The 13998-nt window shown below is 39.2% G+C and overlaps 1 protein-coding gene across 4 annotated transcripts; it reads left to right on the plus strand.

Moving 5' to 3' along the window:
- Nucleotides 1-583: 583 nt before the first annotated feature.
- Nucleotides 584-13142, plus strand: ska2 (spindle and kinetochore associated complex subunit 2). Of its 4 annotated transcripts, none has more exons than XM_053441464.1 (5): nt 584-889; nt 4770-4878; nt 6033-6209; nt 10040-10114; nt 11226-13142. In XM_053441464.1, exons 2-5 carry the CDS (start codon nt 4774-4776, stop codon nt 11268-11270), a joined length of 402 nt encoding a protein of 133 aa, XP_053297439.1. In that variant the 5' UTR covers nt 584-889; nt 4770-4773; the 3' UTR covers nt 11271-13142. The 4 variants fall into 4 exon arrangements, with proteins under 4 accessions (XP_053297439.1, XP_053297437.1, XP_053297438.1 ...); XM_053441462.1 differs by having other exon boundaries at nt 4786-4878; nt 10466-13142; XM_053441463.1 differs by having other exon boundaries at nt 4786-4878; nt 10469-13142.
- The last annotated feature ends 856 nt before the right edge of the window (nt 13143-13998 follow it).

Genomic DNA, 13998 nt, shown 5'->3' on the forward strand with positions numbered 1-13998 from the left:
GAAGGTCCACAGATAATGGTTGTATATAGGGCCCAGAATCTTGTACTATAACCCTGCCTGTAACACCTGGAAGGTGTGATTGTTGCAAGTTGCACTGTTACTGTTTATTTTTTGTAATAATGTAATTTTGTACTAAACACAATAGCCTCAAATGTTTCATTTCATAAAGTGAAGTTAACATTGCTAATAACCAGTGGATATATTCATTGTAAATAACGATAACAGTATTTCTTATCAGAAAATATAATGTAATCATATATTGTAGAAGGGTTATATTTATACTATATTGGAGGATTGAACCCTGACCAAATTATTGCAATCAACTTCATTCAATATGTTAAATTATTAGAAATAAGAAATAAGAAAACAAAAGAGATACTGTTACTAGTTAAATCGATATATGTTGCTAAACTGACATTGATTCCAACGTTACATGCTATGTAGTAAGAGTAGCCAAAATCAATGTGCTATATTTAAATAATTAAATTATTACAAATCAGGCTAAGTAATTAAATTAAAAAACAAATCGCTCAGACCGGATGTGACTCGATTTTATTTTGTATTTTTGAGTGCATTTCCTGTCATGACGTTGGATGTGTTCTGAGCGTGCAGTTCCCGTCCTGACAGTGGTGGTGCCTTCCGGCGCAGAGTTTGCACCGGAAACGACTTCCACAGGTCTGCAGTCAGACTCTTGGAGACACATTTAGTTAAACGCTACTACAGTTTGTCCTTTTGCCAGCTAGGCGCTTCATCTTTGCCACCATCTTAAAACCCAGTTTCCGGTTCCTTCAGTAAACCTGCGGCAGCAACGGCGCTCACACAGAACTGTCTCCAGTCAGGCTGAAAACTACTCATCATGGAGACAACAGTTGATAAGCTTGAGGCGATGGTGAGTGATGTGGAAATAACTCCATGTTCTGTTTTCTGAACTTTATCTTTTCCTTGTTAATTGATGAAAGAGGAAACCAGCTGCTTTTTAGTCATCGTAGAGTACAGGACACCCAAAATGACAGTCACATGATCTTCTCTGTGTAACGTTATCAACAAACACCTACAACTCCACCGCGCCGTTCAGCAGGCCCATGGTGCCTAAAGAGAATACACCAGTTGTTCCAACCTCCTTTATAACGCTTCAGTTGTAAGGACGGTTCACTCCGTATAGCGAGCTTCCTACGGTCCTCAGCTTTAAAATAAATGAACTTCATTAAAAACGTACATGGCTGTGATTTACCTGTAATGTAGCATCATAACAATATTAGTTCTGCATGTGGATCTACGACGATATGAGAGAGGTCAGAGATTAGTTGCCAGAAAGCTCAAATGTATTTACTCGCTGTTGTAGCCTTTATAAAAAAACTATCAGTGAACTGTTGTCCAAGACACGTTCTAATCAAATATACAGTAGCTGTACTCCTTGTTGGAACCAGAAGCGAGCTGCTCTAGATACGAATAGCGTAATGTATCTGCTGGTTTGTAGATAGAGTAGCAGGTAGACATTTTTATCCTCAGGTACACTCAAAAGCTTTTTCAACACTCAGGGTTCGTACGGTCATGGAAAACCTGGAAAAGTCATGGAATTTTAAAATGTGTTTTTCCAGACCTGGAAAAGTCATGGAAAAAAATTATCTCCCAAAAGTTTTGGAAAAGTCATGGAAATTTGTTTATTAATATTTTCATGTTGTTCATTTTAGGGATGGGCATAATTAATAGACGATGAGTTTCGTCGATGAAAACTATTTCATGTTCGCTATATGGCAGGAAGTCGGAATGTCCGAGTTGCCTTGAACGCAGTACAGCAAGGATGTTAGCAGCTGGAGGAAGCAGCCTTGCTAGCCTCCGCTGCTCGCTCGCTTCATGTCCGCACACGGTCGTCAGTCCATGAGTAGGGGAACCCGGACAGACCCGGGTCTATGTGAGGGGTTCCGGGAGTTAGGGCGTGACAACAACTTGACTGAGAGGTCTAGAACCGTCAAATCCAGCTAGCTCCCAGCGGGCCTTAGTTTAAAGTAGGGGAGAGCGGGGTAATGTGGGACATCGGGTAATGTGAGACACCCCCTCTATCTAGGCAACGGAACACATTTGTGGTCATGTGACTATTATGTTTTCAAGCCCCTCCCATTCCCCCCTTGCCATCAAGGAGAAGTTGGTGCTGCTGTGGAAAGTATGTTTTTTCACAAAAATGTGTTTTTTGCATGTACAAGTAAATTGTCTTGCTTTGAACTTAATCAACTGTTGTGTCAAAACAAATTGAATCAGGTAGAAAAACTTGTATCATACATGTTGGTGTACTTCCAACATATTAAACCATCTGATCAATGCTAGCTGAAGATTAGCCTGAATTGCTAAGAGATGTAGTTTTTTTCCAAAATTCAAGATTCAAGATTTTTTTTAATTTTTTTTATTTGTCAAATGCACAACAATAACATTAAGCAGTCGCTGGCAGTGAAATGCTTGAGTCTCAGGCTCTCTTCTAACAATCCTCAAGTAATTACACACTATACAATAAAATAAGATAGAATGTTGGCTGTGGGACAAATCCTGTGGGGTAAAGTGAGACAGTGTCTCACTTAACCCCACCATGAAACAGAAGCTAAGTTTAGTCTTAAACATAATTTAGTGTTATGTTACATTATATATGTTACATTTTTTATGTGATAAACATTGTAGAAAAGCCATCATGCCAAGAAACTATACACCAGGAAGACAACCTGGGGCCAAACACCCCTCGCAGAGATGGAGAGTGCAGCCGCTGAGGTCATGCAAAGAAAGAAGTCCTTAAGAAAAGCTGGAAGGGATAGAAATATTGATAAGACAGCCCTCAAAAGATTCATAAAGAAAAAAGAGAAAGGGAAAGTAAAATCAGTAGCCTGGGGTGCAGTAGCTGAGGTAAAGAGAATATTCACAGATGAGATGGAGGAGGAGCTTGCCAAACACTTGAAACAACTAGCTGACCAGTTCCATGGCCTTGCTCCAGTTAAGTGCCGTGAACTGGCATTTGAATACGCAGAGAAAAACAATATCCCTGTCCCTGCCAATTGGACAGAGAAACAATGTGCAGGTAAGCTAGGGTCTGCAAGAGATCACATGAATCATAATAATCATAAATGTGCTTAATTGACCAATCCCCATGATTCTGTTACTAGTCCGATATAAGTGGTTGTCAATCTAGCTGTCAGGATTTCAACTATTACAACATGTGTTGTTATGGTAGTTTTAAAGTGGAAAAAGTAAGTGGACCACTTTCCCCCGTAGCCGGGGTAAAGTGAGACAGACAATCATATTTTCACTTGAAGACATTCTGATCATTTCCATTTCTAGAAAACGTCCTGAATTAATGGGAAATGTGTAAATTTGACTGATATATCATTTTAACTCGCCTAGAGGTGAGCAAATGTAAAAAAAATTCCACATTACCCCGCTCTCCCCTACAGCACCATTATTTTGAAGTGTAACCAGTGAACGAATCCCGTTTAACTGCCACAAGAGTTGTTCATCTTGTAATAAAGATCTCAATGATTTCAATATAGCCTATAAATAGTGAATTTTAATATGAAAATATTAATGATTAATCGAAAATCAATCGTTAATTCTCCCAACGATCGATTTAGACAATTTAATCGAATGCCCATCCCTAGTTCATTTACACTGAGTTTTAAATGATTCATCTGCTTTTAAAGAAATACGCTAAAGTATAAGCAGGCATACTTGGGTTTGTGTCATGTAAAGTATACTGTATGCCTTGGAATTCTCATTGTTAGTATGAATACTACATTGTCACTTTTTCGCGAATACACAGAGATTTCACAAAATGTTCGGTCATGGAAATTTGGTTTAAAGTCCTGGAAAAGTCATGGAATTCCATTGGTCAAAATGTGTATGAACCCTGAACACTGTCCCACTAACTGTGTCTGAGATTTGTATGGGTGATTCTAAGTAGAGTTTTAGTATGTACTGTGTTGACATTAGAAAAGTTTAAATGTGATCTGTATTGGAGTCTGCTTTTGATGCGTTGTTCTCTGACATGTAATGCACAAAGAAAATGGAGGAGTTACTCAGAGATGTAAATGTAAAGTATATTATTGGTTGTGGTGAAACGGCTCCAAACAATACAAGATGTTCATGTCTGTTTGCTGCAGGGGTGGAATTGAATTATGTTTGCGTAAAAAGTCAACACAATGTGCAGTTCACTTAAATATTTGCATAGAAATGTTGAATGTAACCTAAACCTAGAAAAGGTCCACTGTTTGTCCAATGCCCCCACTACATTGTACCACTCATGGCCCTGCTACAAAACCATTGAAGTGGTCAGAAGTTAAAAGCACAGGAAAAGTTTTCAGCTATTTGCAGGTGCTCTGACTTTGTTGCACTACTGTATCAGACAGCTAGCAGTGCAATAGTATTGTCAAAGCATCTGAAAACAGCAGTGACCAGCTGCACTAACTAGATGGTAGGATCTGACAGGATGTGTGACACCAAACTTGGGCTCAGTAGTTTAATCTAGTGGTTGAAAATGGATAGTGCACTAATTTAGTCACTAATAACATAGACATGCATCAGTGTTTGGGGAATGAAAAGACCCCAAATGACAACTGAAAGCAGACTACTTGATCACTATAACCAAATTATTTAAATAGAATTTGTAAAGGAACAATTCTATCCCAAGATTTGATCGATATAAGCATTTCATAACTATTTGTGATCATTATATCCGGTTTCCACTGTACTAGTAAAAATTCCAGTACTATTTGAGCATATTGAATCATGTAAAGCTGAATGTCTTTGCAGTTTCTGAAGTCAGAGGCTGACCTGGAATACATTGAGAAACGGCTGAAGCTGGACTTCATCAAAAGAACTGCAGAAAATGGATGTTCTGCTGAGGTAAATATTCAATAACCACTTACATTGATTATTCATGGACAATATTTATTGGCCAGTATTTGACTGCCATTGATATAGTCATGCAAACTGACAGTCACACAAGTCATTCCGGCACGTTTTGCCGTTAGTCTACATCTTAAACATTAGTCACTTCCCATTTCCCCCCCTAATCAAAAGTTTTAATTGAGTTTTGAAAATCATTATTAAACATAATGCAGCATACACAAAAAATATTTCAGTAAGTAAGTGAAGAACTGGAACTAGTAAAAAGACAACATGACAAATTACGGAGGCGTATTGCATTCACTGGTGGCTGTGGCTGATGGGTAGAGTGGTCGTCCTCCAACCTGAAGGTCGGCAGTTCGATCCCCAGTGTGACCCATCTGCATGCCGAAGTGTCCTTGGGCAAGATGCTGAACCCTGAATGGCCCCAATAGAATAACAAAGTGCTGCGAATAGATGCACTGTATGAATGTGTGTGTGAATGGTTGAATGTAAAACTGTACTGTAAAGCGCTTTGAGTGGTCATCAAGACTAGAAAAGCGCAATATAAATACAAAGCCAAGCCATTTACTTGAAAATAAAAACAGATTTGAATTATGGACAAAAATGAAAACTATCCTTTATCTATCTATAGAATATCCCCCGAAAGATGGTAGAGACTTTCAACTGATGTTTTCAGGTTTATTTGAAACTTCCCTAAACAAGACCGTAAGAGCTTGTGCCTCTTCGGAGGGTCACTAAAACATAATACTTTTTCTTTGTGAAGTTACAGATTCATAACAGTAAGTCCGCGTGTATACAGGAACTTCACTTTCATAATAAAAGCATGTAAATGTAGTAGCATGTAGTAATTATTTGAATGAAACTTATCTCGGAATTTCCGAGATAATTGTCTCGGGGAAAAACAGAACTTAATGCAATACACTTCTGTAACAAATAATATATATATACCAAGGAAAACAAGTCAAAATCTTGTTTTGATATAGGTGTCTTCATCACTATAAATATTGGTTTTGCCATATTTTCCAACTTCTCTAAATTTCAGATCACACACTTTGTTTTTGACCACAGTTCTGATATATCAAAGCAGCTGAGGCTGGATGCTAGAACAGTCAGTCTGTACAGGCTATTGATTGGTCCTGTTCCTGCAGGAGAACCCGGCATTGATGCTGGAGAACCTGAGGGCCCTCAAGGCCAAACACACAGCGTTGTGCTCTGAGGTGAAGGAGATCACAGCTGCACAGAAAGAAACCATGGACTCCATCAAAAACAATCTTGGCAATGTCATGAAGCTGATCCAACATTTACAACAGACCACTGATGTGAAGGTACCCACACAAACAGCACATTCAATGTTCAAACAAAACCCTTATGTTCATAGGTGAAACACTGTTCCAGTTGGGAAAATGTGTCAAAATTATCACAAAAGGACTCAGTCTCATGGTTATTCGCATCCCTAATTATATTTGCTTAAAGATGTGTTTAGGGCAGGATCTTAATCGCACATAAGAAGTTTGATAGTGATAGACACGCCCCCTGATGAAAACTCACAGGTTTCATTGTATGGCATCACCAACTCCTAAACACAATTACACATGCATCGGTAAACAGGCTAGCCGAGGACACAATCATTTAAAACATGACATTTCCTGTTACAGATAAGGGGCTCCCTAAAATTATTATCAAATATTATCATATCAATCCGTTAAGGGCCGGACTTCTGTCTTAATTGTTAAGTTTGAGGCAGATTGGACAATTTACATGGACGTTATCAGAACTGGCTAAATGTAAGAATGGTCCACTACTTTGCTGACAGCTTTCTCCAAAATGTATTGTTACTATACCATGCTATGTATTTTTTTATTATTCAACATTTTATTTTTATGATTGTCTTGTTCTGCTTACTGTCTGCCTCTCTTCTCATTATTATGCAAACACAGCCTGCACCCAGTTCATCCCCCGGCTTCATGAGATGCTGTCACGTTACTGCAGGTCATCAAGAAACAAATGGTGGCTTCATTGCTGCTCTAAATATCTTGAATCTTTTACCTTTAACATAATTTGGATATATATATATATATATATATATATATATATATATATATATATATTAGGGATGCACCGATATGGAAATTCTTGGCCGATACCGATATTTAAAATAACAATCTGGCCGATAGCCGATACCGATATTTGTTTATTTTCTTTTTGTTATTATTCATTCACCCTTTTGTGCCAGAAAAATAATTAAATCATTATTTAAAAAGCACTATTTAAAAAATGTTCAGCCCTTCATCACTCTTATCTTTAGTGACACAAATTGAATCAGATTTATGAAACAATCTTTGATTTAATTAAACTTTATTTAACAGAGACATATAATGACCATTTTTCCGCAAGTTGAAATGGTTCCTTGGGATCTTAATGAAATGTCTGTAACATATTTTGGTCAAAATACCACAAGGATTATTTAAAACAGCACCTTTTTACCCTGTCTAAAACAGCCCTGTTAAAGTATCATTATAGAGAACGCTCTTCTCATTGTTTTACGGTAGCAGTATTGCCCGTTTATTAGAGGTGTTACGGCTTCTGTGTGTATGACGTATGTTTTCAGTTCCCTTGTTACCTGTGCATGAGACGGATGAATAGAGCCGGTGCATATGAGAATAAAGTACTTAAACAGACGATACGCTCATACTTTTTACGCCAAGTTACACTGCGTGAGTCAAGATAACTTAACAAGCCCTCCTCAGTTTTACCTGTTTTGAGTGTCGGGCATAAATCACATCGCGTCAACACCCACCGTGGCCCTTCGCGATGCTTGTTTTAATTAAACAGTCGGATTCCCCTGGTCCGCACCAGTTCTCAGTCAGCTGCTAGGCGCCAGCCGGGGGGTTCCCCCAGCGGTCGCCGTAGCTGAGGTGATCCGCGAGAAGGGCCCGACACGCGTCCAGAGTCGCCGCCGTACCCGGTCCCCTCCAACGGCCCGCCTTCCGCGCCGGCGATGGACACCGCCCCGCGGTACAAGAGAAAGAAAGCCCCCGCACCAGCGACGCCGTTAGGCGCCACCGGATGAGGACCTCCCGGTGCCGCACACTGAGCCTCTGGCCGCGGAGAGGAGGGCGACGGAGCGACTGCTCCCCCAGCTGCGGCACGTGCCCAGCGGTTTTAAAACAAATATGAACATCGGCCAATGATATCGGTGAAAGTCAAGTTTATTACCGATAAGCCGATATCAGTAAACGAGGCGAATATCGGCCGCTACCGATGTTCGGCCGATAAATCGGTGCATCCCTAATATATATATATATATATATATATATATACAGTGGAGGAAATAATTATTTGATCCCTCGCTGATTTTGTAAGTTTGCCCATTCACAAAGACACAAACAGTCTATAATTTTAATGGTAGGTTTATTACAATAGTGAGAGATGGAATATCAAAAGGAAAATCCAGGAAATCACTTTAAATAAAATATATAAACAGACTTGCATTTTATCGAGTGAAATAAGTATTTGATCCCCTGCCAATAAATGGCTTAGTACTTGGTGGCAAAACCCTTGTTGGCAAGCACAGAGGTCAGACGTTTCTTGTAGTTAATTACCAGGTTTGTGCACGTATCAAGAGGAATCTTGGTCCACTCCTCTTTGCAAATCATCTCCAAATCCTTAAGGTTTCGAGGCTGTCGCTTCGCAACTCGAAGCTTCAGCTCCCTCCACAGATTTTCGATGGGATTAAGGTCCGGAGACTGACTTGGCCACTCCATGACCTTAATGTGTTTCCTTTTGAGCCACTCCTTTGTTGCCTTGGCCGTATGTTTTGGGTCATTGTCCTGCTGGAAGACCCATCCACGACCCATTTTCAGTGCTCTGGCGGAGGGAAGAAGGTTGTCACTCAGGATTTTACGGTACATGGCCCCGTCCATCTTTCCATCAATACGGTGAAGTCGTCCTGTCCCCTTAGCAGAGAAACACCCCCAAAGCATAATGCTTCCACCTCCATACTTGACGGTGGGGATGGTGTTCTTGGGGTCATAGTCAGTATTTTTCCTCCTCCAAACACGGCGAGTCAAGTTGATGCCAAAGAGCTCAATTTTGGTTTCATCTGACCACAGCACTTGCTCCCAAGACTTCTCTGAATCATTCAGGTGATCATTGACGAACTTCAGACGGGCCTGTACATGTGCATTCTTGAGCAGGGGGACCTTGCGGGCACTGCAGGATCTTAATCCATTGCGGCGTAGTGTGTTCCCAATGGTTTTCTTGGTGACTGTGGTCCCAGCTGCCTTGAGATCATTAGCAAGCTCCTCGCGTGTAGTTCTTGGATCATTTCTCACCTTCCTCATCATCAGTGATACCCCACGAGGTGAGATTTTGCAAGGAGCCCCAGAACGAGGACGATTGATGGTTGTTTTGTGCGTCTTCCATTTTCGAACGATCGCACCAACAGTTGTCTCCTTCTCACCCAGCTTCTTGCCTATGGTCTTGTAGCCCAATCCAGCCTTGTGCAGGTCTACAATCTTGTCCCTGATGTCCTTAGACAACTCTTTGGTCTTGCCCATGGTGGAGAGTTTGGAGTCTGACTGATGAATGCATGTACAGGTGTCTTTTATACAGGTGATTGGTGACTGATTGACACACAGGTGTCTTTGCTGCAGGTAACATGTTTTTTTCAGTGTATCTAAGGAGTAGGAGTATTTAACCAGTCTGTGGGAGCCAGAATTGTTGATGGTTGGCAGGGGATCAAATACTTATTTCACTCGATAAAATGCAAGTCTGTTTATATATTTTATTTAAAGTGATTTCCTGGATTTTCCTTTTGATATTCCATCTCTCACTATTGTAATAAACCTACCATTAAAATTATAGACTGTTTGTGTCTTTGTGAATGGGCAAACTTACAAAATCAGCGAGGGATCAAATAATTATTTCCTCCACTGTATATATAATAATGGGCAAACCATTTCAAAAGACACATGTAGAATTAAGTGATTTTGATGATCACAGTTTCCAACTTATGATATACTGGCACAAGCGTATGTCACATATCAGGGACATGCAGATACATTTTGGGGAGCAGGGGCTCAATTTAGACACCCACACACACATTACACTGAATCCGGTTACTATTGACTGTTTCCTTGTTAATGTACTTTAGGTTGAGCCACTGACGAAGTCAGAGCAAGATGCGGCAGAGAACCTGGCTTCAGCTTTAAGTCAGACCACTACAGAAGTAAGTATGGCAAAGTCATTATCTGTGCAAAACATCTGTGCACCTTGGACAATGGATTTTGTAAAAAATTGTCACACTTGTAAATTCGTATTCACAGACAAAAATGCAAAAATACTTTGTCGCCAACACAAAAATTACACACTCAAATTTGTCATTACAGGTTAACAAATCACATATTAAGAAACTCCTCTCACATGTTTTGCTCTAGTCGCTACAGATATGGTGCTAAACATTCATACACCTGTGACAAAGATGTGTACATTTTGTCCACAACTTCAAATCAGTATGTCAATGAAAGTTGCACAATTGTAGAATATTTTTGATAATATTTTTTTCCCCCTCCTTTTCCAGCAGAAGTTCAGTGTGCGTTCACTTTTGCACCAAGGTTCTCAGTGAAAGTGGAACAAACTGATTTGTTTATCTGTAGAGCCTGGAGTAGGCTTTGTAGATATGTAGATTACACATTAAATGAAATCTCAATACAAAGGTGTTTTTTTGAGTTTTAAAAGTGGTTGACAAACCAGCTTATCCAGAAATGATCCAAAGCCGATGTATGTGAAATCACACATTTTAAGATTTTCTCCAACCAGCCCCCTGGTACAATGGCTGTAGAATGTCCAAGTAAGCCCATGTGAGAAAACAGCCGGATGGTCAGAAAAATTCACAGCAGAATGGAGAGCTGTTGGTGATGTGAATGTGCTCCAAAAACACAGGTGAAATATAAAGTTGCAATCAGAAATATTCAACCCCCCCAAAGATTTTAAGGATTTATCAATTAAAGTTTTTCAAAGAGCAAGATTCTGCTTCGGACGACTTTTTTTTGAGTCAACGCAGAAAATGCATGATGTAATATTTGTGGGTAACAGTATATTTTTTTAACATAGCCATGTCACAATTATTCAGCCCCTATATAATATTGTTGTTTTATTGTCTGACAGTTTTTATGGCCTAAATTGGAGTTGAAACATAATTAAGACTTTTGGAACTCAATAATGATCCTTCATTTGCTTCAGCTGTGATGTATATATAAACCCCACTCATGAAGGTATTGTGATGGAAACCTGGAAATACAAGAGCCTGGAAACACAAAATTTGTCTTTGTATTTCATAGGGGCTTTCTGCAGAAAGGATCAACACAGAGCCACAAGGATCTTAGAGTGAAGATGGAGAACAGTCAAATGCAAGGATCTTTTATAGGCGGACTAAGGCTATCTCTCAGAACAAGTTTCGACTGGTTCTGTAGGCGCAGGTTGAGAGAGGAATCTAAACACAGACAACTGATTTACATATGTTACCTTTGATAAGCAAACCCACATTCAGTTCTTGGGATAGAAATAAGTGATAAAAGGGTCTGAGAGTTTTCAGGTCCTACACAGTTCAGACCATAAAACAGTTCAGGTCAAAGTATTTGGACAGGTTGTATATGTATGTAGATATAGGTCTTAAAACTTACTTTTCAACTACAACATAGGTTTCAACCATACTTAGTTATTTTTTCCACGTTAGTGTTCAAGGTGAATAGCAATCAGGGGAAAGACAAAGGAGCTTCCACAAAAGCTGACAGAGGAGATTATTTCATCACACCTGAAGGGCCTTGGGTATAAAAAGATTTCCAATAAAAATAATATTCCAAGAGACACCATTGGGAGCATTATAAGGAAGTTTAAAACTTATGGAACAGTTGCAATCCTGCCTGGCTGGGGAAGAAAGCCAAACATTTCATCAAGGGCCCTTAGTAACTTAGTCAGAACAACTAAGAAAAACCCCTGTGTGACTGCAAGACCCCTACAGGATGACCTGATGAAGGCTGGTACAAGAGCTTCAGTGGCAACTATAAGATGTGCACTGGCAACCCAGTCTCATCAGAAAACGTGTAGTGGCAACGTTAGTCCCCTTGGAAAGACGTTACCATCTCACATTCTGGCCTCTCAGATTGTGAGATGGGAACGCCTCTGTCCGCCAATTGCTTTTGCATTGGCGTGTTCTCACGTCACGTGACTCCCAAGTTCCCGTCTGCGGAAAGGGAATAAATGGCGGAGATTCCTTGTTTTTTCAGATTAAAATATCATTATGTAACTTAGTTTGGGCATAAAAATACATTCTGACACCATTTCTAGCAAGAAATGTGCTCTTTGCTTCCACAGTCTTCAGCCAGTTCATGCTTATGATATATATTTTAATAGTTATCACGAATGTTTTTATCGTTGCTATGAGGGTTGCTATGAACGCTGCCATGCCGAAAACCACGTCCTAGCGTGTTGTTTAAATCACCGTCCCTGCGTTGTGTCATTCAGTGATCGTGAATAAAATTAATATTTTATGATATATTACACCTCTAATGCGAAGATCTAAGAAGTCCCCGTGACTCCGTTCATACCGAGGCAGGCCCGAGTGAGCATGCGTGAGCGGATCGGTCACCTTGGACGGCTTAAAGGCCAATTTATGCTTCTCTCCGTTTTGACGGACGCGGACAGATAGGATCGCCTTCTTTGCCGTGGAACACCCTCTCCGGGGCTCCTCGCTTTTCGTGCAGCTCAGATTTTCTAACTACACATCGGCATGGCGGAGCATAGATATATATAAACACTAGATGTCTCGTCCGCGTTGCCGGCCAATGGAGTCGAACGTCCGCACATGACGGCCATCTTGCCACAGGCAGCTCGCTCACCCATAACATTGTGTTGGTAGTGGAACATGTACATTTTAATTAACTATAACTTGCTCAATTTTCAACCGATTTTTAAACGGTTTGGTTTGTTATAAACACTGGAGATGTAGTTATGACACTGAATACTTATTAATAATTATGTTATGTTCTAAAAAATAGAGTAATGTTCTTAAAAATAGGTACAAGATTTCCCTCTACAAATGAGATGTATACTAATAATTATAACCATGGGTTTTCATATGGAAATATCATTAAACAGAATAGATAGGGGCAATAAATACACAAATGCACAAGGTTTTTATGTTAAATCAATATATAGGCTACTAAAACTCAACATACAGAATGGCAACATGAGACATATGTATACTTTTATAATAGGAATATTACTAATATATAATAAAATAATTTGAATTATCACATGTTTAGTTTAAACAAGTCATAATTCAAATTATTGTATTATATTAGTAACATTCTTTTTATAAAAGTGACATTTATTTGCAGTAAAAAAAAGGTGTAAGAGTTCCATTTACAAATATACATAAAGAAATGCTGCAAGTTGAAAATCCTCACTCTTTACAGAGATGTATACTTATGAATAATTATAACCATGGGTTTTCATATGAAAATAACATTAAACAGAACAGATGGGGCCATAAATACACACATGCACAAGATCTTTATGTTAAATCAATATACCGGCAACTAAAACTCAACATACAGAATGGCAACATGAGACATATGTATACTTTTATAATAGGAATATTACTAATATAATAAAATAATTTGAATTATTACATGTTTAGTTTAAACAAGTAATAATTTGAATTATTGTATTATATTAGTAATATCCTTTTTATAAAAGTGACATTTCTTTGCAGTAAAAAAAGGGTGTAAGATTTCCATTTACAAATATACATAAAGAAATGCTACTGTGGAGGTATACAGATGGAGGACCGACATAATAAATTACCCAAAAAACAGTGAAATCAATACAAATCTATAATATTTACTAACCTCTAAAGAGGCTGGTGATATTCGCCTAAAACGCTGATATGATAATGGTGATTCTTAGGTGAGTCGCATCGACTTTGTGAACGTTATTTTTTCTATTTCCGGTCTGACTGAGACGTTGATTGTACCGGCTGTGGTGATCGGATCTTGAAATGGTTTACATTTCAGTCCTCACTCCTGAAGTGCTCACTGCAGAGCAGCGTCC

The sequence above is a fragment of the Pleuronectes platessa genome, chromosome 15 (genome assembly GCF_947347685.1).
Source record: "Pleuronectes platessa chromosome 15, fPlePla1.1, whole genome shotgun sequence".
Taxonomy (NCBI): Eukaryota; Metazoa; Chordata; class Actinopteri; order Pleuronectiformes; family Pleuronectidae; genus Pleuronectes; species Pleuronectes platessa.